The 28,000-nt window shown below is 36.0% G+C and overlaps 2 protein-coding genes across 5 annotated transcripts; one reads left to right on the top strand and one right to left on the bottom strand.

Annotated features, from left to right (window-relative positions):
* LOC113779479 (myosin-15) lies at nucleotides 1-27,999 on the top strand. 4 transcript variants are annotated; one of them, XM_027325060.1, is made up of 39 exons: nucleotides 1-63; nucleotides 148-313; nucleotides 436-579; nucleotides 2,737-2,882; nucleotides 2,981-3,137; nucleotides 3,290-3,348; nucleotides 3,962-4,118; nucleotides 6,370-6,519; nucleotides 6,626-6,762; nucleotides 8,958-9,104; nucleotides 9,201-9,302; nucleotides 10,004-10,061; nucleotides 10,164-10,265; nucleotides 10,681-10,718; nucleotides 10,813-10,939; nucleotides 11,030-11,203; nucleotides 11,842-11,973; nucleotides 12,825-12,934; nucleotides 13,573-13,633; nucleotides 13,719-13,896; nucleotides 14,602-14,807; nucleotides 15,884-16,003; nucleotides 17,781-17,879; nucleotides 18,662-18,883; nucleotides 19,194-19,333; nucleotides 19,913-20,024; nucleotides 20,220-20,270; nucleotides 20,357-20,446; nucleotides 20,597-20,767; nucleotides 20,969-21,121; nucleotides 21,761-21,937; nucleotides 22,765-22,902; nucleotides 26,064-26,134; nucleotides 26,212-26,311; nucleotides 26,403-26,459; nucleotides 26,543-26,599; nucleotides 26,684-26,764; nucleotides 26,839-26,921; nucleotides 27,453-27,999. In XM_027325060.1, exons 2-39 carry the CDS (start codon nucleotides 194-196, stop codon nucleotides 27,589-27,591), a joined length of 4,566 nt encoding a protein of 1,521 aa, XP_027180861.1. In that variant the 5' UTR covers nucleotides 1-63; nucleotides 148-193; the 3' UTR covers nucleotides 27,592-27,999. The 4 variants fall into 4 exon arrangements, with proteins under 4 accessions (XP_027180861.1, XP_027180862.1, XP_027180863.1 ...); XM_027325061.1 differs by having other exon boundaries at nucleotides 3-313; nucleotides 20,360-20,446; XM_027325062.1 differs by lacking the exons at nucleotides 1-63; nucleotides 148-313; nucleotides 436-579; nucleotides 2,737-2,882 and having other exon boundaries at nucleotides 3,057-3,137; nucleotides 3,922-4,118.
* Nucleotides 7,209-7,697, bottom strand: LOC113779481 (NADH dehydrogenase [ubiquinone] 1 alpha subcomplex subunit 1-like). Its single transcript, XM_027325065.1, has one exon. It carries the CDS (start codon nucleotides 7,639-7,641, stop codon nucleotides 7,438-7,440), a length of 204 nt encoding a protein of 67 aa, XP_027180866.1. The 5' UTR covers nucleotides 7,642-7,697; the 3' UTR covers nucleotides 7,209-7,437.
* Nucleotide 28,000: the final 1 nt, after the last annotated feature.

Here is a 28,000-nt window from a genome sequence, read left to right as displayed (position 1 = left end):
TGTACGTTTTGATTAGGGCGGGAAGTGAAAAATGTGCCCGTAACATCTCTCCGCTCTCGCGCTGTCAGTTTGTTTCTTTCTCTCTCTAGGGCTTATTTGTTCAAAATTCAAAAAGTTTAGTATTTAAATTTCTTCAAAGATTTTCAGTTTTCAGACAATTTGATGCTCTAGCAAGACGGAGGAGATAGGGAAGATGACTTTGCGGAAAGGCTCCAAGGTTTGGGTGGAAGACAGAGACTCAGCTTGGGTCGCAGCTGAAGTGACCGATTTTATAGGTAAACAAGTCCAAGTTCTCACTCAGAATGGTAAAAAGGTAAGATTTTTGAAGGAATTTGTTCTTTTTTTTTGCTGATTTTTGATTGAACATGTGGAGGAATTGCTCAAATTTTGATGAGGTTTGGGCTGTTTTGTTTGTTTTGGGTTGTGTTTATGTAGGTATTGGCGTTGCCGGAGAAGCTGCATCCGAGGGATGCGGAAGCGGACCACGGAGGAGTGGATGATATGACGAAGTTGACGTACTTGAATGAGCCTGGAGTGCTTGATAATCTTCAGAGGAGATATGGACTTAATGAAATTTACGTGAGTTTGGATTTTTATTAGTATTAGTTCTTCTCTAGAAATGTGTTAGTGAGTAAAAAATGGTTAATTTGTTATGAGCAAGCAGTATACTTGAGGTTGAAGGCAGTGAAAGTTATTTCCGTTTGGATTAGCTATTTTTTAGGGTGTTTTTGAAAAATTTTGCTGTAGCAGAGTTTTTAGATTATATTTTGGGATATTTTCAGAAAATATTTTGGGATATTTAAGAGTAGAAGAGTTTCTAGAATATATTTTGAGATATTTTTTAAAATTTTTAAAAAATTTAAACTAATTTTTAGATTTCTTTTTAGAGTACTTTTTAAAAATTTTTATTGTATTTGAAAAACACTCCCATCCAAACAGAGAAATAATTGTGCTGGTTCAGATTTGGAATGAGTGGGTATATTTGGTGTCTGGAATTGTTCTGCTTCTGGCTTCTGTATGAAGGTGAAGATGGAGAAAATTAAAATATAAAAAAGAGAAGCCTATGAGAACAACATGAGAATTATGTTGACAGATAATTGGAAAAAAAGCCGGACAAGGCAGAAATCTAAAAAAGTGCATTAAAGAAGTACGCGAGTTTCTGTGAAGATCCTAACTTTACCATCTGACAATGTTTCTGACAAATAAATGGACACGAGGAAAAAACTTAGTTAATGTCATTTACTAGCCAAATAAGCTGGTAATCCATCAGTTGTTGGGATTGTTGACTTGCTGCTTTAAATTGTCTTTTGGGTTGCTAGTAAAATTGATTTGTAAAAGCCTTTTCAACAGATGGTGCTTTGTGTTTCAGTCAGCTCCATATTGTGCATTGGTGGCCAATGGGGAACTGTGAAATTTTGTTATACAGATTAACGTCTTTTTCAGTGAATCTGCTACTTATTTCTGAAAAGGTCTTGAATGTTAGGGATAATGAGTTGTCCGCTATGACAAGGAGAAAACTATTGCTGCCATCATTTGACAATCAATATTCTTGTCATATTTGTACATAAGATAGATTACGTGGTTTCTTGGAGTTCAGTGCAGAGTAAGCTTGAGGGAGAAGATCATCAAGGGTTAAGTTTATTTTAGCTCATGCCAATGGTTCCATTACTTAAATTTGATCATCAATTTATCCACGAAGAATCTCAGTTTGACCAACCTATCCCCGAAAACAAGTTACTCAGGAAACAAACAACATTATGCAATAACAACCTTCACTAAAATGCTTCAAGTTAACTGTTGTACTCTGTTCAATTTATTCTTGAGTTTGAGTTTCAAATACATGGTTGTAGAGAAAATGGATAGGGTTGCACCCCAAGGGTGTAAAAGGTTCTTATCTGAGTGGCGCTAAACGTCTATAGGTTGCATATGGAGTTCAAGAACATGAGGATTAGAAATCTTTGATACTATTATGCTTTCCTGAGAATGGTGGATAGCTATCTTCTGGAGCTGAGTTTTTCTTCTTGTCAATGCCTTTTTTCTTTCTTTGTTATAAAGGAATAAAAAAATTTAATTGCATCAACCTTTTTACTTCCTAATGTTAGAAAGAAGAGAATTGAACCTATATCTAAGTCCTATTGCTGTCCAATGTGGGTGAGAAGACATATATACTGGTTGCTTCAAAAGTAACGTTGAAGTTTTCTAGTAGTATGTCAATATAGAGATGGGGATGAAGGGCAGTTTAACATGTACTTTCATGGTAGATTAGAGCTGAAAGAGTGGCTTTTGGACAAAAATAATAATAATAAAAAGCTTAAAATCTTTAGATGGTTTATTGTCATCACAAGCTAAATTCTTCTTTCGTTCAAGATACTTTGCATTTGCTACTTTCATTAGATTCAGCATAGGAGCATCGGGTTAACTAACCGAGATCTTTAGGACCTGTGCTAGCTAAAACATGAAAAGCCTGAGATTAATAGAAAGTAACTGTGAATGTGTAACACACACACACACACATACCTGGATACTTCTTGTGAGATTGGAAGGCTACAGCATTAGATTCCTTTCAAGGATCACCATGTTTTGTAATGTCACCTAGTTGGTAACTGCCTAAATATTTTTTCCATTGTCAATTAACAGGAGATTGTCATTTTGTGCTTTTTGAATTTGATATTCCTGAAATGCTTAACTGACATTCTTCCATGGCTTTTGAATTTTTGTGTTATTTGCCTACACTAGACCTACACTGGAAGCATTCTTATTGCTGTCAATCCATTCACAAAGCTTCCTCATCTATATAACCTACACATGATGGAACAGTACAATGGGGCTCCATTTGGCGAGCTGAATCCGCATGTTTTTGCTGTGGCAGATGCATCTTATAGGTTTGTGAAGTTTGATCAAATATGCTGCAGTTTGTAACATTAGCTGTGCTTGCTACCAAAATGATGTGGTTCATGTTTCTTTTAACCTTGTTGATCAGGGCAATGATGGGGGAGGGTAGAAGCCAGTCCATATTAGTTAGTGGCGAAAGTGGTGCTGGAAAAACTGAAACAACAAAACTAATTATGCAGTATCTTACTTATGTTGGTGGTCGTGCAGCTGGAGATGACAGAACTGTTGAACAGCAAGTTCTTGAGGTAAGTAAAGAAAATTAGTCAGTGTTAAGGGGATTTTGGCTTGAAAGAATATTCTATTTAATATCCTGTTTTGAAAGTTTTAGGAGGGAAGTGGATAGCCTTCAAATGAAACTACTTTTTGGCTGATATTTTCTCTTTGGTGCTTGTTGCAGTCAAACCCCTTGCTGGAGGCATTTGGTAATGCTCGGACTGTGAGAAATGATAATTCAAGGTTTGTCTGAGTCCTTTATCTTGCAAGTCTTGAATGGTTGAATGTACAGCATGGCTGAGACAATGTCTCTCAGTTGTAAAAACTGAATCGTCTTTGATTCTTCTTGTCTGATATTAGGATGTGCATCATGGATTTTGCTATGCTGATTTTCTTTTAATTTAATATTTGTGGATGTACTAAGCACGTACATATCTGTTCAACGTGGAATTTGAATAGGAGCATCGTCATTGGTTCTAGAGCAGTGTTTCATTTCCTGCTTTGCATCACATTGATGATTTAAAGTACTAAAAACTGTCAACTAAACAAATGTTCTGGCGGCTCTGCGTATTGATGTCCATATGAAGTATATTCTGTTTAGTGTTCCTTGCAATTTAAAGTGAAGATTCTGCATATACTGTGTCACAGTACAAGCAGTACTAGCACGGTGCTAGTGCTGTGACATTTATCTTGGCCTATTTCTTTGCTGTAGGTTGTTTATCTTCATGTAATGGCAAGAATAGTGCCAGCATTTCAAGTATGATGCTGTTATGGTTGTTGAACTGTCCGCTTTTTCCTTTTTACCATTCTTGTCAGGGGAGTCATGCTCAATGTTTATTCTGCTTATTCACTGCAGTCGCTTTGGGAAGTTTGTTGAGATCCAGTTTGATGCAAGTGGTAGAATATCTGGTGCTGCAATTAGAACGTACCTTCTGGAGCGATCACGTGTTGTTCAAATAACAGATCCTGAAAGAAATTACCACTGCTTCTACCAGTTGTGTGCTTCTGGATTGGTAGACTCTTTATCCATAGAACTTGCTATGCATGAAACATACTTGACTTGCAATTTCTGTGTTAGTTTTATGAAGAGCTCATCATTTTTGTCCTAAAGATTAATGCTTACTCTATCATGTCACTAGTAATATGATGTTGCAAGTGCAGGGGATGAGGATTGTCATTTTGTGATATAATTATCATTTTTGCCTTAGAGATAACCTGGCTAAGTATGTCAAAGGAATTGGTTGGACAGTCTTGTAGGTCATCATTGGTTAGGATACCAACAGAAGATATCTTTTCTTGGTAGATGCCTTAGTGGAAACTTGGACTTCATCCCAATGAATGCCCTTAGCTTGCTACTAAAAGTCCGTGTAAGCTTCCTAGTGTGTCTACGAACTTTGCTTATTTTTGGGTTCATTTTCTAACTAACTTTTACTGATTGTCCAAATGATGAAATTTTTTTTAATTAATTGTTAGATTGCTGCTGGAGCGGGTTTGGTAGCAGCCACGTGTGATCTCACCTAATATGGCTATAATTGGTTATGACTTATTTGTGTTCATTCCAACTCTCCAATAACTAAGGACAGATTTATTATTTCACAAATGTGTAGGGGCTCTTTGATATATGTGCTAGGTATGAAATATAATTTTTTACTTACAAAACGTTGCATTCAAGGAAATAGGTATGTTGGAACGGTGTGCTATGTGCTAGTTGTGCTTATCTTAATCTCTAGTTGTGCCTTGATCAAGAATCTTAACCTACTAAAGTTAATCCGGAATTAAGCTCTAGAAAATAAGCATATTGATTCTGTGTTGATTTGGCTTGTCAAAGTAGAATGAATTTTTATGCATTAACCAGCATATTTGTCCTAGACAGGGTTGAGTTATTCTTTATATTTCGGCTTTTTCTGTCATTTGGGAACCCACAAACATTTTCCTCCCATAAGAAAGGAATATTTATATAGCTTCTACTTGAATGAGGCATTTCCTACTTGGCCAACATTTATGGTCCTTTCAAATATCGAGAAAGGTTTATGTTCTACAATATTGAGTAGAGCAAGATGATGTTTCACAAGAAAATTAAGTAAAGGAAATCCAGCATTTACATTCTCATGTTTGTTTTACCAGAAAAGACTTTGAAGGATCACAGGTAGCTGATTGTTCGTTATGAAAGTCATAGGAGTGCAATCTAACTTTCCATCATAAACCTGCAAATTTTGAATATGAAAGTGTTGCCTGCAGGAAATGCTGGCATATACATGATAGGAAATAAGTCTCTCCTGCACTTTTTTTTTCGCCCTCATGTTTTTCATACACTCTCATTGATGGCTGTAAGAACCTTATGTGGGTGCAGGTTATTATTGAACCTCAACTCCTGTTTGGGTCTGAGATATTATTGATTCCAAATTTTACGTTCTTAGCCATGTCCCTCTACAAATTAGGTGTTATCACAATGGACTTAGATCTTATATGATGGTCTGATTTGAAATGCATAATAATTGTTTCTTGCTTTAAGACTGTGATTCTATAACCTCCTTATCCTTGTCCTATCCAGCATGTGTAATGTAGAACTGCTCATTGTTGGGAATGCAATGAAACCTCCTGGAGGATTTGTGACAATTAAAGGACAAATGTTTTCAATTTGGTTTCTCTTGTTTCTGTTACCTCACTTGTGAGTCTGACCTTCAGGCATTCGTGATTCTTGATCCAAGTATATGCACATTTTTATGTTATACATTTATAGAATGGCATACTAAGGGTTCGTTTGGGAGTGGAAGATTTGGATAGAAAAGAAAGGGAAAGAAGAGAAAGTTTACTTTTGCTTCATTTGTTAGTTTTAAGTAGGAAAGAAAAGAAAAGAAATGGAAGGATGAATAGTTATGAAAATGCTTCCTCCCAAATCGGAAAGAAATGGGAAGAAAGTTTGGAGAAAGCTTGATATTTTTTTTAAAATGCCTATTTTGTCCTTAAAAAGGTTTTGAACAAATATTTAATGACTTCTATGTCCAAAATCATTCCACTAATTCTCAAAACTCCCAAACAACATAACAATCTCTTCCCTTCTCTTCTCTTCTTTCATAACTTAAGCTTTCCCTTCTTTTCTTTTCTATCCTAAACTCCCAAACTAAGCCTAAAGGAATTTTGGATCCAGATGTTAAGAATTCTCATTGTTTTCATCCTTGTTTTATGTTTCTTAAGCCATTATGGTTGTACAAAGTTGTATAACGGGAGTCTTATTAGGCCATTTTTACAATGTTTTGTTTGCAGGATGCGGAGAAGTACAAACTTGGCCATCCAAGTACCTTCCACTACCTGAATCAAAGCAAGATTTATGAATTGGATGGCGTGAGCAATGCCGAGGAATACGTCAAAACAAGAAGGGCAATGGACATTGTTGGCATTAGCTCTGAGGAACAGGTATTCCAAATATAGTTAATTTGATATGAGGAATCTTAGGTCCATTTTAGTGTGGTTTTGAAGAATATTCTGATTATGTGTTTTAAGTGGTTCATTCCTTCATCAGGAAGCAATATTTCGGACATTGGCTGCCATACTGCATCTTGGAAATGTAGATTTTTCTCCTGGTAAAGAGCATGATTCATCAACTATAAAGGATCAAAAGTCTGACTTCCATTTGCAGATGGCCTCAAACCTTCTTATGTAAGGATTGCTACTCGATGATTTAGTCTCCTTGTTCCAAAATACCTCTTCCTTTGCCTTTGCTGATTGGTGGTTCCAATCAATGCTTCTTTCTCTTGGATTGATTTGGAAATTGTTTGCTAATGGACAATTCCTAATATCTGTGGGTTGTGTTGCTTCTTTTGCTTATTATTATTTCATGAGTAAAAAACTTGGGGAGCCCTTAAACTATCACCGTTGTCAAGTTTTGGCCCCCAATCTAATTTTTGTCTCCGATAAACCCCTAAATAATAAAAAATGTATAGTTTAAGTGCTTCCGGTCATTTTATGTGTGAGTCGAGCCAGAAGCAAATGGCATTATTGTCCAACCATATTTGAAGTATCAAGAAAAGTATATATCTCTCTCTCTTTCCAGCTAATGATTCATCTACAGGTTCAAGTAATAGTTGAAGTAGCAGAAGCTGGATTTATTATTATTATTATTACTCAAACATCTATAGTTATTTTATCATCTACCAAATCCAGGCAATCAACATCAATAGCTTGTTCCTTATTTTTTTTTGAGTTCAAAAGCTTAAAGTAAGCTGCAAAAGGAAGACAACAATTCAACTTGTCTGCTTACAACTTCAATGCTTGCAAAACATGAAGAGATCCAAAAATTTACCGATAGGCCATAGTGCTTCCTGAGTTAGATTGTTAATTAGGAGTAGAAGAAGAGGATAGCATCTCCATGAGCTTCTTGTCCCGTCTTTCCATGGCCACATCCCAAACGTTGTTATCGATGTGCTTCGGCCAGCCATGGGTGGCTTTGTGGATAAAGTCCTGAGCATTTCCCATCACGAAAAGCATGCCAACTATGATTTCCAATGGTAGAAATGCTTCCAATATCACCCATGCCATTTCCGCTACCACCACCACCAGGATGGTTGATTGGTTGGGTTGCTAGTCACTGTGTTGTTCCCCACACCGCTGGTAGAGCTTTTGCTTGCAGAGGTTGGATTCTATCTTTAGGTACAAGGAGACTATTGGTAAAGGGTTCAAGGTGAAGATGGTCTAATGCTTTTTTATTAGAAATCTGTCTAATGGATCTAAAAGGGTTCAAGGTGAAGATCTGATGCTTTTTTTTTGTTAGAATTCTTGTCTAATGGATCTAATGCTAATTCTGGTCCTGATGTTTCAATTATAGTTGGACGAAATTGCCCTTTAATTCCGGCTTGACTTCAGTATAAAATGACCGGAAGCACTTAAACTATGCATTTTTAATTGTTTAGGGGCTCATCGGAGACAAAAATTAGATCGGGGGCCAAAACTTGACAACGGTGATAGTTTAAGGGCTCCCCAGGTCTTTTACTCTTATTTCATATGCTTTTGAGTTAGATAAGCAAACATCACATTTTTTGTTTTTGAGCAATTTTATTAAATGCTCAGGTTAGTTGGTTGGAATAGAATTTGGATTCTCTACTGTCTTCAACTTCTTCAGTAGCTTGCATCTTCAGCTTTTGGACTTTCATTTCCTTGAGTAAATAGGTCTTCCCCTTTTCTTGTAGCTGTGAGTTCATCATTGAAACTTAGTTTTTCGAAAGGTACCTTTAATTTCGTCTCTTGTAGCTCTGGTTTGCCTTAATTCGTTCAAACTACATAAAAAGTTTTGGTGTTATAGCCTGAAGGCCTAAACCATACAATTTTTATTCTTTTTAAAATCTAGCAACATGTTTGCTGAATCAAGTGAAATCCTTATTCTGCCTTGTCTCTCTCTCATTTCATTCTTAGGTTACAAGTGAACGGCGGAACTTACTGGTTCAAACAACTAAGCAAATAAGTTCAAACAGCTAAGCAACAAATATGCAATCAGTCTAGTCTTTCTCTATTGATCTTCTCTGACCCTGAATTGAAAATGTGCTTGGAATGAGGAGATTGACTGTGAACCATTATCTTAAGTGGGCATGTTCTTGCATCAACATGGAAAATGTGTCGCTTAGCCTCTTTATCTGAATGAATTTCCATTTTCATTTCTTAGTGTTATTTATTTGTTTGCCTCATGTATTCGTATAATGTTACTGTTTAATCATTTCTGAGTTTTGAATCTAGATCTGTTAGTTTTTTGTTGTCATCTCATGTGCACAAACAATTTTAGTTCATTGTGCAGTTCAACAATGAATTTTCTGATAATCTTGATGACTGTTCTGTGATGTGAATCTTGATGACTGTTCTGTTAGGTGTGATGTGAATCTTTTGCTGGCTACCCTCTGCACGCGCTCAATACAAACTCTTGAAGGGGTCATCATTAAAGCTCTTGACTGCAATGCAGCCACAGCTGGTCGGGATGCTTTGGCAAAAACTATCTATGCTCGGCTATTTGATTGGTGCTGGCATTTTCTGGCCTTTTATGTAAAATAGTGGTTTTGTTATATTGAACTAAATTGTTTGGCATTGACACTGTACTCCTTGCGTCTTTTCAGGCTTGTTGAAAAGATCAATCGATCTGTTGGACAAGATCATGATTCAAGGATAAAAATAGGAGTTTTGGACATATACGGATTTGAATGCTTCAAACATAACAGGTCCATTGTCATGGCTTCTCATTCATATTTTTATTCCATTGTGCCAGGGAAACAAATCAGAAAGTCGAATAGAGAAATTAGCAGAATTGGTTTTTTCTTGGACAAGAAAGCCTGCTTAATTGTCTTCAAATATCCGCGTTATCATGAATCTGAAGTGGCTGCTCCGTTTATCATTGCCCTTTAGGATTCTCATGTGAACTGACTTTTGCAAACTAGCATTTACTCATAAAAAATTAATTCAGTTAGGTTCAGGATGCCATGTTGCTATAATTGACTTAAAGATTCTGTTAGCTTTACTGTCCATAAAATACCCATGTCACCATGAATCTGAAGTAGCTGATCCATTTGCCGACTGCCCCTTAGGATTCTCAAACAAACTAACTTTTGCAAACTACCTGTTTCTCAGTAAAAAATTAATTTTTGGACGTATTTAGCTGTCAATTGCTCCATGTGTTGATGTCTACATTACTTAGTCCGAGTCCTTCTGGAGTTGCACTATTGAGGCAGTGTGTTTGTCCTGATCAATTTATCCTCTTCTCTTTGTTATTTTTCGGGGAAGTTTGAGACTTTTTTCCATAGACAAGATAGTGCTAGGCTTTATTGTGAAAAGCTCACTCTTTTTCATGTCTAAAGGAACTTGACAACTGACATTGGTTTGCATATGCTGTGACTAATGAATCGTTGGAAACTCTATTCAACAGTTTTGAGCAATTCTGCATTAATTTTGCAAATGAAAAGCTTCAACAACATTTCAATGAGGTGCGGCATGAAGTTTTTATGACATTGTGTTGTTTTTTAGATTTTGGATTGCCTTTTCACTTTGGAATGAAGTTTTCTTCTCACTTTGTTGCACTTCTCCAGCATGTGTTCAAGATGGAGCAGGAGGAATATCATAAAGAAGAAATAAATTGGAGTTACATTGAATTTATAGACAACCAAGATGTCCTGGATCTGATTGAGAAGGTTTTTTCTTAGCTCCCCCTCATTGCATGATTAAGCTCCGAGTATTATTGAGCAGATAGCATGTGCTGGAATGAGATAATTGGATCAGTCCAGCAATTCTTTAGAAATGTAGTTGGAAATCTGAATCTAATTTTTCTTGTTTCTTTAAACATATTTCACACTTGCATCTGTCTTGCATTTTTTTTATGAGAATGCTGCTCAATGTCCTAGTTGATCCATGCAACTTTTACAAGGAGTTTTGTCCTTGGGGTGCCTTACCTTTTGATAATTCTTACCTAGATACAGTTTTTCAGTATAAATGCATTTAGTGCAAGATTTAAAATTACATCTAGTTTGCCTTGACGTTTTGCTATCAAATGCATTTTACTTGCTGTTTTCCTTTGTTTTCATGCCTTTTTTAACCTGCTTTTTGCAGAAGCCCATTGGGATAATTGCACTTCTGGATGAAGCTTGGTATTAATATATCTTATATGTCAATTGGTGCGTACTGCTCTTTCGGGAATCATTTGCTGCTGCTTATCCTCATCCTGATTTCCTACCCTTGCAGCATGTTCCCTAAATCAACTCATGGAACATTTTCGAACAAATTATTCCAGAATTTCCGGACCCATCCACGGTTGGAGAAGGCCAAGTTTTCTGAAACAGATTTCACCATTTCCCACTATGCTGGCAAGGCATGTTGATGTCTTAGAGACTGCTTGAAAGTGAATTGAGTTTTATTATTGTGAAACTGGGAATTCTTTTAATGTTTGTTCTATCTGCAGGTCTCATATCAGACAGAAACATTCTTAGATAAAAATCGTGATTATGTTGTAGTTGAGCACTGCAATCTCTTATCTTCTTCAAAATGTCCCTTCATCGCTGGTCTCTTTCCTTCATCTGCAGAAGAGTTTTCTAGATCTTCATATAAATTTTCTTCAGTGGCCTCTCGGTTTAAGGTATGAATTTTCTACTGTTCCAAAGACTCGAAAACCTTGTCTTTACCAACGTAAATATGGTAAGGGTTATGTGGATTTTGGAACATGAAGACTTGAAGGGAGTATAGTTATGGTGGACGAGTAAGCACATCTAAGGACTAAGATATATCGATTTCTTTAGATTTACAGAGACGATCATTTTGATTATGGGCCTTCAACCATGTAAATGGATTTTGAGAAGGCACTGAATGAAAAGTAGCAGAGAGAAGTATCTAATGCACTTCACTTTCGAAATGGTCTATTGGGACTGGTTATGTTGAGGGAGCAGTTGTCATCTATATCCTTCGTTGGTCACCTAAAATAAAATTAGATTGGGTAGGTAGGGCATCATTCAAGGAAGGTGCATTGATGCTTTGTTAATGTCATAGATCTTATGGTTGGGTCCATTTACATGCTGCTGTTGATTACTGTTCTCATTTAGGCTGGTTTATTGAGTGAGCTTCTGTAGTTTTTTTGGTTAAGCGCTGTTAATTTTCTAGTGAATGTATCATTTTCTTTGTTTGTTGGTTATTCTTTTGGATCTATCATGATGTCTGAAGTGATTCCTGACAGAAGTGTTAAGCGTAAGCACAAATATTTATGTTCTTTTTTGCTTGTAGCAACAACTTCAATCTCTTATGGAGATCCTTAGTTCTACGGAGCCTCACTATATCCGCTGCGTGAAGCCAAACTCTTTTAATCGGCCCCAGAAGTTTGAGAATCAAAGCATCTTACACCAGTTACGCTGTGGGGTCAGTATTATCTGTATTTTTTAGTTGCTTATAAGTTTGTCTATTCGAAGTTTCAAGTTAAGTATCATTCCATTCTCTTGATTTTGTATATTTGTTTTTGCTGCTCAAGAATATTAGGTTCCGCCATGTTTAGCTGTTGAATCATAATTCTTGTTTTTCCTCCCATATTACTATTGTTTATTTTATGTTCTGTTGTTGCATCACAATTTTGATTGTTCCATTCCTCGTACTAATGTTTATTTTCATTTATGTCGCACACTTTGCCAGCATCTAGTAATTTGCTTTCATGTTGCTTTCTTTGTTGAGGAGGTATCATTAATTATCAAATTATTTTCAGTGCACTGCTGGTTTGTTTGGATGCAATAACTTTGTCAACTCTCCCTGTATCAAATTTCAGCCTCATGTGCTCTTGTTATTATACAGTCAATTGGTCTGGAGATTATGCTCCGGCCCAATTCACTGAACATGATCAATTCAGGTAGATGTTTCAAGTATCTAAAGAGTGGGCTCTTAGGATAATTGCAACCTTGATGCTGAGAAAATAAAGATACATTCTTGTTGGTTGCTGTAAAGGGAATTGTTAGAGAAAAGCATCAACCATTTGACAATAATACAAAACCAGAAGTTAAATTAGTACTTGTTCTTTTGATATAAAATTTCTGATCCACCAAGTTTCTAGTCAATTTTGGTTGGTAGGTGCTAGATCCTACATGTCAATAGTTGTTCATTTACTGCAAAGTGTTTAGGGGTTGAAGAAAAGACAATTATTTTCTTCTGTAGAAAGAGTTTATATAAGTAAAACTGTGTGCTATTTTGAGGTCTCATATATTTGATATCCTGATATTGTGCAGGGTGTATTAGAAGCTGTTCGCATAAGTTTGGCAGGTTACCCCTCTCGGAAGACCTATCATGAGTTTGTTGATCGATTTGGTATTATAGCCTTGGACATGATGGATGGACGGTGAGTTAGTAAACGTTTGTTGAACTTTCTGAATGTATTTGGTGTAGGCCATATCTGGAGCTTTCACCTAATGTTCCCCTCATATGTCCATTTTCCAGTTAAATGCATTGCTTCTCAGTTGAACTTTGTCTGTTGTTGCTTTTTAGACCTACCCAAATGTTTTCATTGGTTTCAGTGTGGTTCTCTGTGGGTTTGCACTTCCTTTACCTCTTCTAATTCTCCCTTTCCTTGGTCACTCTTCTGAATTCTCCTTTGTCTGTGGGTTTATCTGTTGGTTTATGAAACTTAATGTGATTCCCTGTCATAAAGTTAATTTCACTAATGAACAATCATGATCCAATGACTGAAGAGCCTATTTTTTTTGTGGGTTTCGGTTCTTTGCCTTTTATTCATTTTGGGCGAGTAGGTTTTCTCTTGTTGGCTTACAATGTCTTCTGTACTTGGACAGTGAAATATCTACTTTGAATGGATCATTTTCCTTCGTTAATCTGATACATTTGCTGGCTTGATTTTGACTTTTGTTAAACTGCATAGCATAGAGGAGATAGTATATTGACTCGTACTTTGGCTTCTTGATCCTATGGTCTATAGGGAGATTTCAATGGATTTCACCAATATCCTTTGGTATCTGCTTACAGGTATGATGAGAAAACTATGACTGAGAAAATACTACAAAGACTAAATCTCAGGAACTTTCAGGTTGGCTTTGACTTGTTTGAAGTTATACCTAGTGGTTTCCTACTCAATTGAATAGAAATATATATCCTTGGGTTCTCTTTCTCAGTTGGGAAAGACCAAAGTTTTCCTCCGAGCTGGTCAAATTGCTGTCTTAGACACGCGTCGTGCAGAGGTTTTAGATTCTGCTGCAAAGTGTATTCAGGGTAGATTGCGGACGTTTTTTGCACGCAGGGATTTTCTCTTGCACCAGTCAGCTGGAATTTCATTACAAGCATGCTGTAGAGGTCATTGTCTCCTCAACTATATCCATGAAAAGCTGCAGCTGCTCCTGTAAAAGGGACTTGCTAGCTTTTATTTGTGTTATCCTCTTCGCATCTTCCTTGATCTTCCTGGCAACAATATGAACTCCATTAGATGCTTAAATAAATTTATCGGCTGTTTAATTTCTTTTCACAAAATTATTAATGAGACATAACTAACAAAACATGATTGAATTTCTGTTATGGCCTAGTAAATGCAGGACTAATCGTGGCATAACTAAGTTGACTAGCCTTTGTAAACAAATAATAATGAAGGAAATGATTAAGTTTTTTTTTCCCATTTAATAAAGAAAATGGTGTAAAGATATGAGCAGACTGTTGTGCTTAAGCGCTGATCTCCTGCATCATCTTAAATACAATGTTTGTCTTTTTCCACTCGATTACTCTTTTAGGAGTTTATTTCATATGGGAGAAAAATAAAAAAAAATTAAATTATTTAAAGGATTGGAAATCTGCTCACGTGCTTTACCAAGTAGCATCTTTGTGTTGTATACTGAATCTTATTCATGACTTTCAATCCATTATTTATGGTTTATTGAAAATTTTTAATGGTTTGACAACAAAGTCTTTATTGAAATTTTTTTATGGTTTTATGAGAGAATCTTTTATGTGTTGCTTTTATGTTTATCCCAAGAAGCAGCACTTGAGTACGGTGCTTATGTTTTGCAGGTCATCTTGCTCGAAAACTGTATACTTCAATAAGAGAGGAAACAGCTGCTATTATCATACAGAAATATGCCCGGAGATGGTTGTTCAGGCATGCCTATGTTCAGCTTTACATGTCAATTGTATTCATACAGTCTAGCATCCGTGGTTTCTCTGCACGGCAAAAGTTTTTGTACAGGAAGGAGCACAGAGCTGCTTCTATAATTCAGGTAGAGAATTGTACCTTGCCATATTTCTTTTTTGTAGTTTTCTTCGAAACATTTGGAATATGGATGTGTAAGTTGAAGTACTTGGCAGCTTTGTTTTGTTCATGTTGTGATGTTAGTAACACATTCACGAGCTACATTTCTTGGAAGTGGACTGAATTCAAAACAATCTACTTCTCGCCTCAGTGAAAGTGTATAGTAGTGATTTATTTAAAGAACAAGAAATCATGCTCTCTTTTACAAATTACATGTATGTTTGGTTGGGCACAAGTATTGTGAGATGGTTGAAATTTTGAGTAGTTTGAAGAGATTTAAATAATTTGTGCAGCCTAGTGTTGGACAGTTGCATTTTTTGGTGCGTAAAGTATGTACTGGGAAAGAGTATGTTGTCCCATTTTGGTGGAAAGTGGGCAGACGAGGAACCATAGAAGCAAGATATTCTTGGATGATGGGAGATTATGATACTTTTAAGCCCACTGTGAGCATGCATTATAGAGTTGTTGAGATAGTCATGGATGCTGAAGAAGTTCTTTATTTTTCTCCTTTGGTGTATGAAAGACTTTCTTGGATTTTTTTCCTGCTGAACTCGCTAGTTATGCCGTAACCTCTCAAATTATTGACTGCTGGATGAGTAAATCCCTGTTAAATTCTTTACAATGTGAAAACACATAGAAGCATCAGATGTGTGCCATAATAGTGCACAATCAATACTTAACTGAACCAACGAGGGTTGCCTCAACTGGTGACATCATGATGCCTTTGCTGAGAGAAGCTTTAGTTCAAATCCAGCTGCTAGTGGACCCTGGTCTGTAGGCAATCTGGAAGAACCACCATAAGTCCCTGTGGGGCTGATGGCATGCCTTGGCCTTGGGATGGGGTAACCTCAGCTAGTGAATTTTTGGTACCAGGAGGAGGAGGAGGAGGAGGAGAAGAAATGAATACTTCACGTGTTCTAAACCCCTAAAATTCCCTTTTACTTTGGTCTCCTTGTGTTTGTATCCTGATCCTGCGTGTGTTGTCTTGTTAGTTTGCATTACAATTGCAAGTACATTCTGAACTGTTGTCTTGTTATCCCACAGGCTTTTTGGAGGATGTGTAAGATTCGCTCTGCTTACTGTCACCGGCAATCTAATATTATCGCTATACAATGTCTTTGGAGGCAAAAGATGGCTAAAAGAGAATTTAGAAGGCTTAAACAGGTGACCAAAGCGTTACTGATGCTTATAGCACGCTCGTCTGTTTTGAGACCTTTGTTGTGCATTAATGCTTGTTCCACACACCTTATTTCTTGTTTATTTATTGGACTTGGCAAGACACATTGTGAATGTCATTCAGGATAAAGGATGGTTAGCATTCAAGTAATTCTCATTGTTCAATTGCTTTTGCTGTTTACATTATTTATCCGATTAGAAACATGTATCTTGTGGTGTGCTAGTAATTTTCTTGTTCTGTTGAGCTAACCACTGTGGGAGTTCCTTTGTGGGTCCTCTTTTCTTGCCTTACTATATTTGATGCAATTTTCCAGTTTGGTGAAAATAGGATATGAACAAAAGTAATCTCTCCAGCCACTGGTTTAAAGCCAAACTGGTTATAGCTTTGTCTGGACTCACTTATTTCAGGCAACATCTCATTTTGAGTTTCTAGTGCGGATTTTGAGTGTTCCTTGACTTCATTCATTGTGTTGAATATTAGTTCAAACTAAGATTAGATTTGTGTCGGACAGATTTTGTTGATATATTGACTCGTTTTGCACACTAAGGCTGTGTTTGATAACCCAATTCAGTACTTAAACTTAATGGATTCAGATTTTAACATATGTAGACCGTTTGATAACCAAAATTGAACATCTGAATTAATTAAGTGACATTGAATTTTATAGACAACTTGCTCTCAAAATTAAGTGATAAGCTATTCACTTATCACTGAATGTGATATGCACTTAATTGTATTAGATTTAATACTTAACAATTCAATAACTTAATGGATTCAGACTTCAGTTTTATCAAATACACCCCAAGACTAATAGTGGTCTTAATAAGAAGAAAGAAAATAATAAGAAAATGCCTAAAAGTGTGTATATTTGATAACCTATGCTTTGTGCATGGTGAATGTGATTATCTGCATGAAGGGGGCTAAATTTGTTTGCTCCCAGATACTAAGGTAGTAAATTATTCTTTGTGATATGCATCCAAGCATTGGGAACTGATTTCACAGAATACAAGAGATATTATTTCACAATTTTTGTAGGAAGTGTCATATCCTGTGTTGAGACAAAACCAGGAAAAAAAATAGGAGTGTATTTCTCAGGGTTATTGAATCTTTATCTTTTCTTGGGGAACTACATCTGAGAGGTGATTTCGGGAAAATTTCTTTTATATGTAATTTGAACTGATATTATTGACTAGGTCATGAAAGCTAGATTCTATGCTCACCAGTACCTGGTTCTTCAATGTCACTGAAAAGTGTAGCATCCTTGTTGAGAGAGGGGGATGCAGAAAATTGGTCTAGATGTAAATGAGAGTCTTCTCCTCTAGCTTCGAAATGATGACTTGGAAAAGCATTTCTCATAAATATCCTAGGTGAAAATTGAGGGCTGCATGCATTGTAGTGTTTTTGTGTTGCTTAAACCATATGAAATGCCACGAACACTATGCATCCTTGCTATAGGATGGTATGTTAATGGTTGCGATTAAAGTGATGACAAATATTTGCTATTTTAATTTATATTTTTATAAATGTGCTAATTACAGACAATCAATTTTTTGAGAATATTGATAAGGCTTACACAAATAGATTTGATATAAATTGTTTGGGGTAATGAAGTGTCTCAGAGGTCTTGGCATCTCTAGTAGTTTGCAGCTGCCGGACCTTTTAGCATCTATTGTTTTGCCTGTATTGGTTTGTTGAAATAAATTTTGCTTGTTATTTCGTTGAGAATCATCCTTTTGTTGATTTATCCTATTTTTCTGTGTGCAGGAGGCTAATGAAGCTGGTGCCTTGCGTGTAGCGAAGACCAAACTTGAGAAGCAGTTAGAAGATCTTACCTGGCGATTGCACTTGGAAAAAAAATTACGGGTACTAATTTTTAATTTGTATATTATGTTGTATGTGTTGGAGTTCTTGGATTTGTAAGAATACCTTTCAAAGTGTTGAATAAAGTTTCTTGGCTTTTGTGTTCCTACAGAAATCTAGATTTGTTTTTGGTAATAAAGAAATTCAATTTGATGCTTTATCGACTCTGGCTAACCTTGTTCCTAGGAGACACCTTGAGTAGGAGGCTACCTATGGGAAGGTTACATGTACGAAGCAAAATGTGTGTTGTTGTTTTGTGAGGGTTTCGAAACATTTTGCCTGGCGCTTTAAAGTTGAATAAATATAGGGTATCAAGATATTTAACTGCTTCACCCCCCTTCCCCGTGAACAAAGAGAAGAAGCTGATGTAAGTTTCAAGTTTGTCTTATTGGTATAACAATGTCTAGTGCTTGAGATCACTGACTTTGTAGGTTGATTGCTCTTGCTTGATTACATGTAAATGGTAAGTCATTTAGACCAATAAGCTAAATTGCAACTGTGGCGCATGTTTTGTAGAATAGGACCCTGTGAAATTCAACTTTTGATCAGCACATTTGCTCACTTAGATGATTGGTTCTGTTTTTGCGACAGTATTGCAGATTTACATGATGCTTGCTTTGTTTTAGCTCATTAGAAGTGTATTCGGCTGGTTGTGACCAAAGTAGTACACATTCTAACTTTCCAATGACAAAAATGGGGTTGATAATTTGCAGGTTATATGATATAGATTCTTCAAGAGATACTTTATTCTTTATATATATGTAAACAAAATCTGCAAATTTCAGGTGTCTAATGAAGAGTCTAAGTTGGGGGAAATATCAAAACTTCACAAGACTGTCGAATCGTTAAGCCTTCAATTAGATGCTGCAAAACTTGCTACAGTCAATGAGTTCAACAAGAGTGCAGTGCTTCAAAGGCAATTAGAACTATCAATGAAGGGGAAATCTGCTTTGGAAAGAGAAGTTGTGGCTCTGTCTGAATTAAGGAATGAAAATGAGATTTTGAAGGTAATTCTCTGATTTTCTTCTTCTTGTATTGCATTAGATATGACCAATCTACCAGGTGGTGTCGCTACGTCTTTAGGTATAGATTTTGGTCATTTTGACTACTCTTAAAAGTCAGGAAATGGTCAATAGTATTTCTTCTTCTTCGTTTTCTGTCTTTCTATTTGTCCTTCTAAATTACAGTATGCATGAAGATTGTCATGCATCTAATTATCTGATTTCTGCCAGTTGGTATGACAAATTTTTGATTTGTTTGTAACATCATTACATATTTTGAACCTTGATGCATGTGTATTTCTGGTTCTTGCTGCAGAATTCTCTGATTTCCTTGGAGCGGAAGAACTCTGCACTAGAGCGCGAGCTTGTCAAGGCTAAACAAGATACCAGTTCTACTATTCAAAAGCTGGAAAAAGTTGACCTCACCTGTTCAGAACTTCAACAAAATCTAAGAAGGTGCTCTTTCATATTGTATAATTTTCTGATTCTGTTATGACCCTCATTTGTAACTGTAAAGAATAAGAGATAGGAACAGTCCAACACTTAAGCTCTTGCTTCCAGATGGTCATGGAAGTATCATAAAAGGTTGCCTCTAAATGTCAATATGGGGCTTTATTATTATTATTATTATTATTATTTTTTCATTTAGGTTAGGGGGATCTATTAGGAACATGTTTGCTTGATGAATTGGCAATTTTATAAATATTGGATACCTTTTTAATGGGGTAACTGGGAGTTTTGTTTGCATAACTGGGCTAATTCTAGCCACCAAAAAGTTATTCTTGGTAATATTCCTGAATTATGTGATGGATTAGTTTTCTTTCCCCGTTGTTATTCATAGCAAGCTTTTGAAAGTACGCATTTATACAGTAAACTACTACAAAAATCTAGGGAGCTGCTTCTTACACGTATTTTGTTCGCTATCGTTTAACTTCAAGTTAAACTCAATTGTTGTCTCACCATGTTTCTTTTTTTTTTCTTAGCGTTTTAGAAATTGCTTCTTCTATTTTTTATCATCTTTGTCTTTGTGATTAGTTTGGAAGAAAAGCTCTCAAATTTGGAAGATGAGAACCATGTACTTCGACAAAAAGCAATAAGTGCAACTCCAAAGAGCATCCGTCCTGGTTATGTCAAGCCTTTTCTGGATGTAAGAACCATTTGTGTCATAGTTCATATATGTTTATATTATGCTTCACACTGTTTTGTTCTTGTTTGGTTTTCACATTGCCAAAATGCATTCTTTGAACAATGGAATGGCTTAACCTCAGCTGTATGTGCCTGCTGAATAACTGAATTTTCTTTGGTAATACTGTTCATCATTAGCTTGATTTCTTCTCCACAGAAATTTTCAGGAGCACTTGCTCTTTCCTCTGCAGATCGGAAGCCTTCATTTGTAAGATTGGATCTCTGGCACTGTCGGATAAATCGTGCATTCCAGTTTGTTTTCCTATGTACTTACACTAAATTTTTTTGACTTAGGAGTCACCTACTCCGTCAAAAATTATAGCTCCTCTATCACAAGGGTTATCTGATTCTCGCTACACGAAATTAACCACTGAAAGGCACCAGGTTTTCTTCTTTCCTTGCGCTAATTTGTGAATTTTATGAATACAACTTACTGTTGCTTTATAAAAAAAATAATCAAATGTACCTTGATCCATGAAGCAAGTGCCTTTTCTTACTTTTCTCATTACTCCTAAAGATAAAGGTCTTCTGCAGGAGAATTATGATATACTTTCAAGGTGTATAAAAGAGAATTTGGGTTTTAAAGATAGCAAGCCGGTTGCTGCTTGTGTCATCTATAGATGCCTCCTCCATTGGCATGCCTTTGAATCTGAGAGGACTTCGATTTTTGACTTTATCATTGAGAGAATCAATGAGGTTCTAAAGGTGATTTTCGCTTTTGAACCCTGTACTGTTCCTCTTGTGCCTTTGACTATAATGCAAAACAATTTTCAAAGTCAACAAATAAGTAGATAATATTAAATGGTTTTAGCCTTCTTGATGCTTGCAATTTGTTACTGATCAAGCCAAAACGAAAATGCAGCTTTGAAGCAATTGATAAGTTATATGCTTTTGTTACTGTTTTAGGTTGGGAATGAGGATACAACCTTGCCTTACTGGTTGTCAAATGCATCCGCTCTTCTGTGCCTTCTTCAAAAGAATTTGCGGTCCAATGGATACTTAAATGCAAATTCTCACCGTTCCCCTGGTTTCACTGGGCTTAATGGCACCGTTACACATGTAAGTTATCCAATGAGATTGATCAGTCATTTACTGTTTACTTTTGACTAATATGTACTCATTTTGGTGAACTACAATGTCCCATTCGCTGAGTGGGTGTGCTGCAGCTCATAAGTTATAACTGGTATTAAGCAATATTTGGTGGTTGATAGTATCATAACATATTTTACTTTTTGTGCAAGTGAATCTTTCCTGCTTTAGTTGTTTGTTCCTCTGGGTGTGTTAATGGGGAACCATATTCACTTAATGTCTTTGAAAAATGCACCTAATTACTTGTTATTATCCGGGTCTGCATGTTTGCCTCCTGTTATTCTTTCATTGTATCTTTCCATTTATCTTGGATTTGTAGGGCAAGTAAATGTGGCATGACTCGTATGTTTCATATGCTTCATAGTTCAACTTCTATGGTAGGATTGGCTGTGGTACACTTAGCTGTGTTCTCTGAACTACTTACGGCGGTGAAACCTTTGTGCTTTTCTATGATTTTATTATGCTTCATAGTTCAACTTCTATGGTAGGATGGGCTGTGTTGCACTTGGCTATATTCTGTGAACTGCTTACGGCGGTGAAACCTTTGTGTTTTTTATGATTTTATGCTTGAGTGGTACTTATGGTTAATTTTGAATGTCACCTTTTCAGGTTTCAAAATCACCATTCAAATATATTGGATTGGAGGATGGTTTATCTTTTGTGGAAGCAAAATATCCTTCACTTTTATTCAAACAACAGTTAACTGCCTGTGTGGAGAAGATTTTTGGGTTGATACGTGACAATCTGAAGAAAGAAATATCCCCTCTTCTGGGTCTATGCATTCAGGTGGGTTCCTCCCTCCCCTCGCTGACATGCATACACACAACCCATGCCCAAGATTTAGAGCAAAAACAAAAAAGAGATTTCTGTTGATATGGTTTACTTAACTGTAAAAGTGCTTGGTTGCATTCCATTTCCTATGTTTTTGAACTTCTTTTAAAGTTTGAGCTGATTTGATTGCGGTTATGGCTGTGAAATGATTTAGTTGGTTTAGGTTACTGAATCTTCTTTAAAACGCACCTTCAGTATCTTTACCAAATTTCAGTATAAATTTTGTGCTTTTTTTTTCTCTTTCATCTGGCTATTTTTGTCACACGAAGAAAATAAAACTTTATGTATTTTCAAGTAAGACAATTTCTGAAGCTGAAGTGATGCTTGCATGCGTTAGAACGACGTGAGAACTGGAAAATTTTCCTTTTTGCATGGTTGACTTTCACAACTATAATTTTGGCTTCCTTTCATTATCCTCATAATATATTATAAATGGTAGAATTTGCTTTCTATATCTTTGATTTTGACTTGGATTGTTCGGAATTTAGCTTGGCCTTTTTGCTCGTGTGTACTAATTGCCTAAAGACTTCCATCATTTAGCTCTGTACTAGAAGAGTGTTCACATTCTTCTAACGATAGCTCAGATGTTAAGCACCCAATTGAATTAAAGAGCAAAAGAATTTTTTTTGCTTGTTAAGATTTTCGTGGTTTTGAAGTAAAAGTTCTTGCTTCAACTGTGCATATTTTATTCCTAGTGTTTAGTCATAGTTTTGGGAATTTTTTCCAGATGTATTAATTGGATATGTACTAATTGCTTGGTAAAATTTTTTGCAATTCCAAAGGCTCCTAAAAATCAAAGAGTACATGGAGGTAAACTATCACGATCACCCGGAGGAGTTCCTCAACAGTCGCCAAGTAGTCAGTGGGATAGCATCATCAAATTTTTGGATTCCCTTATGAGCCGTCTTCGAGAAAATCATGTATGTTAGACTTCCTCTAAAATTTTTGGGTAGTAGTTGAACTTGAGTTTCTTTTATTGGTTTGCCTTTACTATTATTTCTTCTTCTTGTTCCTTTTTTTTTTTTTGGGCTGTCTGAACCTAAATGCCTCATTATTCTCATACCATTTAAAGGAATCCCAATGGTCTCTGTTTAGGTTCTAGGCTTTGGGGTTTAATATCAGATACCTCATTAACCTTGTGAAGTGGCACTTAGCAAGTGCTTTGTGCTGTTTGAATCCAAATTCCTTATTGCTCTTGTTACCATGTAATGGAACTTCTGGATGTTCCAAAAGGAATAAAGGACAAGCAATATATTTGCAACTGGATGAAAACACTATTTGAGGAGGCAAAGTAAAACGTGAACCATTCCTTCTATGTGGTGAAGTTTCTTTTTGTGCTTGAGGAACGAAACTATCTGAAATCTGAATTTGACGGATTTCAAGAGCTGAATGACTTGCCATGGGTTAAAGAAGCAGCTGAAATGTTGAACGTTCTTTTGAATGCCTAAATACATTTCAACTGCTTTAGACTGACCTGTACAGACAGCACAAGTGGGCAAACCAAAATTTTCATATGCAATAGTTGTCTCCTTTATATCTTACCCTTGAATGATGACCACCTGGTCTCATTGGATAATCTTAAAAAATTCTTTTTTGGCACCTATGCAAATACGCTTTGTCAGTTTTTAACAAATCTAATTTTTTCAGATTTCTATGCATTAACATGTGGTAGTCATCTCTATTTTTTGTGATGCCATCAGGTTGTATTTTGTACAGTTGTAATCTTTGTTTTGAGTTGTGATCTGTCTTTTGGTTTATGATCCGTGCCTTACTTCTGTTTATAATGATTGTATCTCTTATAGATTAGCAACTATGGAAAAAGCGTAACATCCTTCTTGGTCTCTGTAAACTAAGAAAAAAGGGAGAGAAAATACTCTTTTTCATATCTTTGGACTACACAATATACAAATATATATACACAAGTGTAACCTAATTTAGATCCTAAAATTATGCTAATTTAAATCAATCTACTACCTAATTAATATATGATACTATAATCATATGATACTATAATTAAATCTTTCCTAATATTTACAATAGCAAATATTTCCATAGATCACATATCTTCAACACTCCCCCTCAAGATGGAGCATAGATGTTAATCATGCCCATCTTGCCACAAATGTAATTAATTCCCGGACCATTTAGACGCTTAGTGAAAATATCAGCTAACTGTTCTCCAGTTCTCACATGACTGGTTGAGATCAAGTTTTGCTGGATTTTTTTCACGAACAAAGTGGCAATCAATTTCGATATGCTTTGTTCTCTCCACTTGAAAAATAGTTTTGCATCTTCCCTTAGCCGAACCTTCTTTTCTTCCCCATCAACGGGTGGGTCATCAGTGAGATGATCATCTCTATCGATGCTGCGCAGATATATCCGAATAGTTTTACTCCAATCCAAAAAGTTTTTTCCACTCAATTTGTGATCAGTAATTTTTGATGTTGTAGGAATAACATCAGAAATTTCTGTTTTCATCTCTCTACTACTACCTTTCATATTTGCCATTATAATTCACACAAGAAAGACCTAAAAGTGACTCAATAGGGTCACGTCAAAAGACAAACTGATAACAGACCTAAAAGTGACTCAATAGGGTCATGTCAAACTCAATAGGGACACAAGAAAGACCTAAAAGTGACTCAATAGGGTCTCATCAAAAGACAAACTGATAACAGAGCCTGAAGCTCTGATACCATGTAAACTAAGAAAAAAGGGAGAGAAAATACTCTTCTTCATATCTTTGGACTACACAATATACAATTATATATACTACCTAATCTAAATCTAAATCAATCTACTACCTAATTAATATATGATACTATAATGAAATCTTTCCTAATATTTACAATAGCAAATATTGCCATAATATCAGATCACATATCTTCAACAGTCTCGATTAAGTGTTATATTGTTTTTGGGGTGAAAGAATCTTAAGAGGCGTTTGGTAAGTGGGTTTCAATGCCAGGAATGGGGTTTTAAGTTAAAAGATACCCATACATTGTGTTTGTTTGAGGCCAACCAGAATTAATCAACGGAATAAAAACCAATTCTATGGGTTTCGTGATTAACCAGCTTTTAGTTGGGTATCGATTTGATTACCCACTTACGCTTATGTTTTAATTATAAAAAACTGAAAAAGAAAAAATAAAGCTGAATACCCGACGTCATCTTCATCTTGTCAACCCCAACCCTCACTGTCTCACCTACTCCTCTGCTTCCTTCTTCGACCTTATTTTCTCACCTTCTCCTCCTCTTCCTCCTCCATCACTCATTCTCTCACCTTTCCCTCTGCCTACACCTTTAATTCTCATCTCATCAGTTTTGTAAAGCATTTTGTTCTATAGCCTAACTGCAAAGCAGCCAATCTCTCTAGAATCATTGGCAATGGGGCTTGCACTATTTGTCCTACTATTTTTCCTTGACCGGAATGAAAAATCTATCTGTTCTTGAAATAGATGATGCGAGGAGCACTCTGATGTATTTTAATTGCATATTTGGTAGATCTACGTGGGTTTGTTGAATATTAGAGTTTCCTGAAGCAAAATTTTGTTGTGTTCTTGACCAAATCCAAAGAAAGATGTTCACAGCCTAAAGAGAAGTTATATGATGTATTTTATGGTGTTTATAAGCCAATGAGGAGGGTGGTTTGACGATGGCTGGCATGAGGCGGCAGCAGTGGGTAATGGGCAGATTTCTATTCTCAGAAGGTGATGTTAGAGGAGTGGGAACGAAAATAAAAAAGAAAAAATAGGAAAAGTAAAACATTTTTAAACGAAGAAATAAACTATAAAATCTATTCCTGAATCTAAGAAACCAAAATCTAACACACTCTATGAGTCTTGATAACAACCCATTCCTATAAACTAGTTAATAGTGATTGGTGATTGTTGAATTTTAACCAAATAGGTTGTTAAAGTGAAGTGGTCTTGCTGTGGAATGAATGCCAGAATTTAAGTGAATACAGTTCCTATTTCCATGTTTGTTCACTGCATGCATTTGGTGATGTAAATTGGTAGGCACAAGTGTGTTTTTGCTAGTGATCATTCAGGTGCAAAACTTATGTTTTATTTTCCTGCAGGTACCTTCATTTTTCATCCGCAAGCTCATTACTCAAGTTTTCTCTTTCATCAATATATCACTTTTTAACAGGTATGTATATAATGATTCATAGCCTTCTAGTTGTCCAAGTGTTCCAATCACTTAGATTGCCTAATTTTAATTTGCAGCCTATTGCTTCGACGAGAGTGTTGCACTTTTTCAAATGGAGAATATGTTAAATCTGGTCTGGCTGAACTGGAGAAATGGATAGTGACTGCAAAAGAGGAGGTTCTAAAATTGTTTTGTTGATTTATTGACATTGTGTGCAGAATTTGTTTCTCATACTCATCCAGGCCTGAAACATTATTACCAAATCTAGTTTGCAGGAACTTCTTGGCATGAACTAAATTACATTAGACAGGCTGTTGGCTTTCTGGTATGAAACATACTGCTTCTGAAATATAATTATACTCTGTTTTATTCTACCCAACCTTTTACTCGATTATTTATTTATTGTAGGTGATTCATCAGAAGAGAAAAAAATCATTAGATGAGATAATGCAGGATCTTTGTCCGGTAATATCTTCTATAGTGTCTTACTAGACATGTACTCCTTTTAGTCCAATATCTCCTTTCATGACTCTTACCTTGTTCTTTCAGGCATTGACGATCAGGCAAATCTATCGCATAAGTACAATGTACTGGGATGACAAGTATGGGACTCAAAGTGTGTCAAATGAGGTAAGTTTCTTGTTTTCAACCTCTTTAGTCTAATTAAGTACTCCTCTGAGTTTTTGGAGAAATTTAATTTGCAGGTTGTTGCTCAGATGAGAGAGACCCTAAATAAAGATTCTCAAAATTTGACATCAAATTCATTCTTGTTGGATGATGATCTAAGGTAATCACCTGTCAATTCTGTGGTAGTTCAGTATTGTGTTCTTGCAGAGAATGTTAATACAGGATTGTGTTTGCAACTTTCTATCTTGGTTGTCGTTTTGAAATTCTATATTTCCTACTGTAGTTACAATATTTGGAGTCTATTCTGTTCATCCATTTGTTAGTTTCTGCATTGCATGTATTAGATATTCATCCTGTACATATAAATAAATATATAATTTTCCTTAACTTTTGTATGTGTGCTCTTAGCTGATGTCACTGAGTTGCTTTTTGTTAAAGCTTCCATGTTACCTTTTGTCTGCATTTGTTGGTTCATGGCCTTAGATGAAACTTAGAGGACCAATATTTTAACAAATAGCAAATGCTATGCTTCTGAGTCCTGTGCATCGCAAGCTGTATGTTACTAACCTTGGATGCTGTAAATGTACTGCCATTACATCCTGTGTATGTCATTTTGTCCATCACACATAAATCATCACTGAATCAGTTAAGAGAGTTTTCTTCGCCTTAACATATCGTAAATCTTTTGCAGCATTCCGTTCTCAACGGAGGATATTTATATGGCACTTCCGCCAGTAGATCCATCAGATGTGGAGCTCCCCAAGTTTTTGTCAGAATATCCTTCTGCACAGTTCCTGGTCAAGAACGTAAATGTAAATACCTTGCCTTGATGCTATCAAGTGGTTCAGCTGAAAGAATTGAGCTCAGTTCAGGAGATACTGGACCAGCTTTGCATCCTGAGCATATTTCTTTTCTTGATCATCATTGGGCTCAGGGTTAATACAATGTAGTGTTGTTTTCCAAGGCCAGTCTGTAGTTTCTCGATGCTGCTATAATTATCGGCAGGAAAAGAGAAATTTCTTTTTCTTAGTTTATGGGGATTCATTAGGGGTGAAATCCCCAGAATCTAGATAGGTCACACTTTTATTTAGGAAGTGGATGATTTGTATATGGGATAGATAACATCTGCTTGAATCACAATATTTATCTTCTCAAAAGATTAGCCTTTTGAGCTCTGTACAGTGTACATCATCTTGTAATATTTGGTAATACAATCGTTTCATCTCTCTGCCTCTCTAG

This window comes from Coffea eugenioides, chromosome 8 (assembly GCF_003713205.1).
Source record: "Coffea eugenioides isolate CCC68of chromosome 8, Ceug_1.0, whole genome shotgun sequence".
NCBI lineage: Eukaryota > Viridiplantae > Streptophyta > Magnoliopsida > Gentianales > Rubiaceae > Coffea > Coffea eugenioides.
Note: the sequence above shows the minus strand (reverse complement) of the source record. Positions and strands in the feature narration are given on the sequence as shown.

Excerpts from the sequence above, each read along its gene's own strand:
- LOC113779481 (XM_027325065.1), bottom strand. The coding sequence starts at position 7,641 with ATGGCATGGGTGATATTGGAAGCATTTCTACCATTGGAAATCATAGTT.
- LOC113779479 (XM_027325060.1), top strand. The coding sequence starts at position 194 with ATGACTTTGCGGAAAGGCTCCAAGGTTTGGGTGGAAGACAGAGACTCA. Across the intron at positions 4,119-6,369 it reads AGTTGTGTGCTTCTGGATTG|GATGCGGAGAAGTACAAACT; the intron begins GTAGACTCTTTA and ends TTTTGTTTGCAG. Across the intron at positions 20,447-20,596 it reads TAACCACTGAAAGGCACCAG|GAGAATTATGATATACTTTC; the intron begins GTTTTCTTCTTT and ends GGTCTTCTGCAG.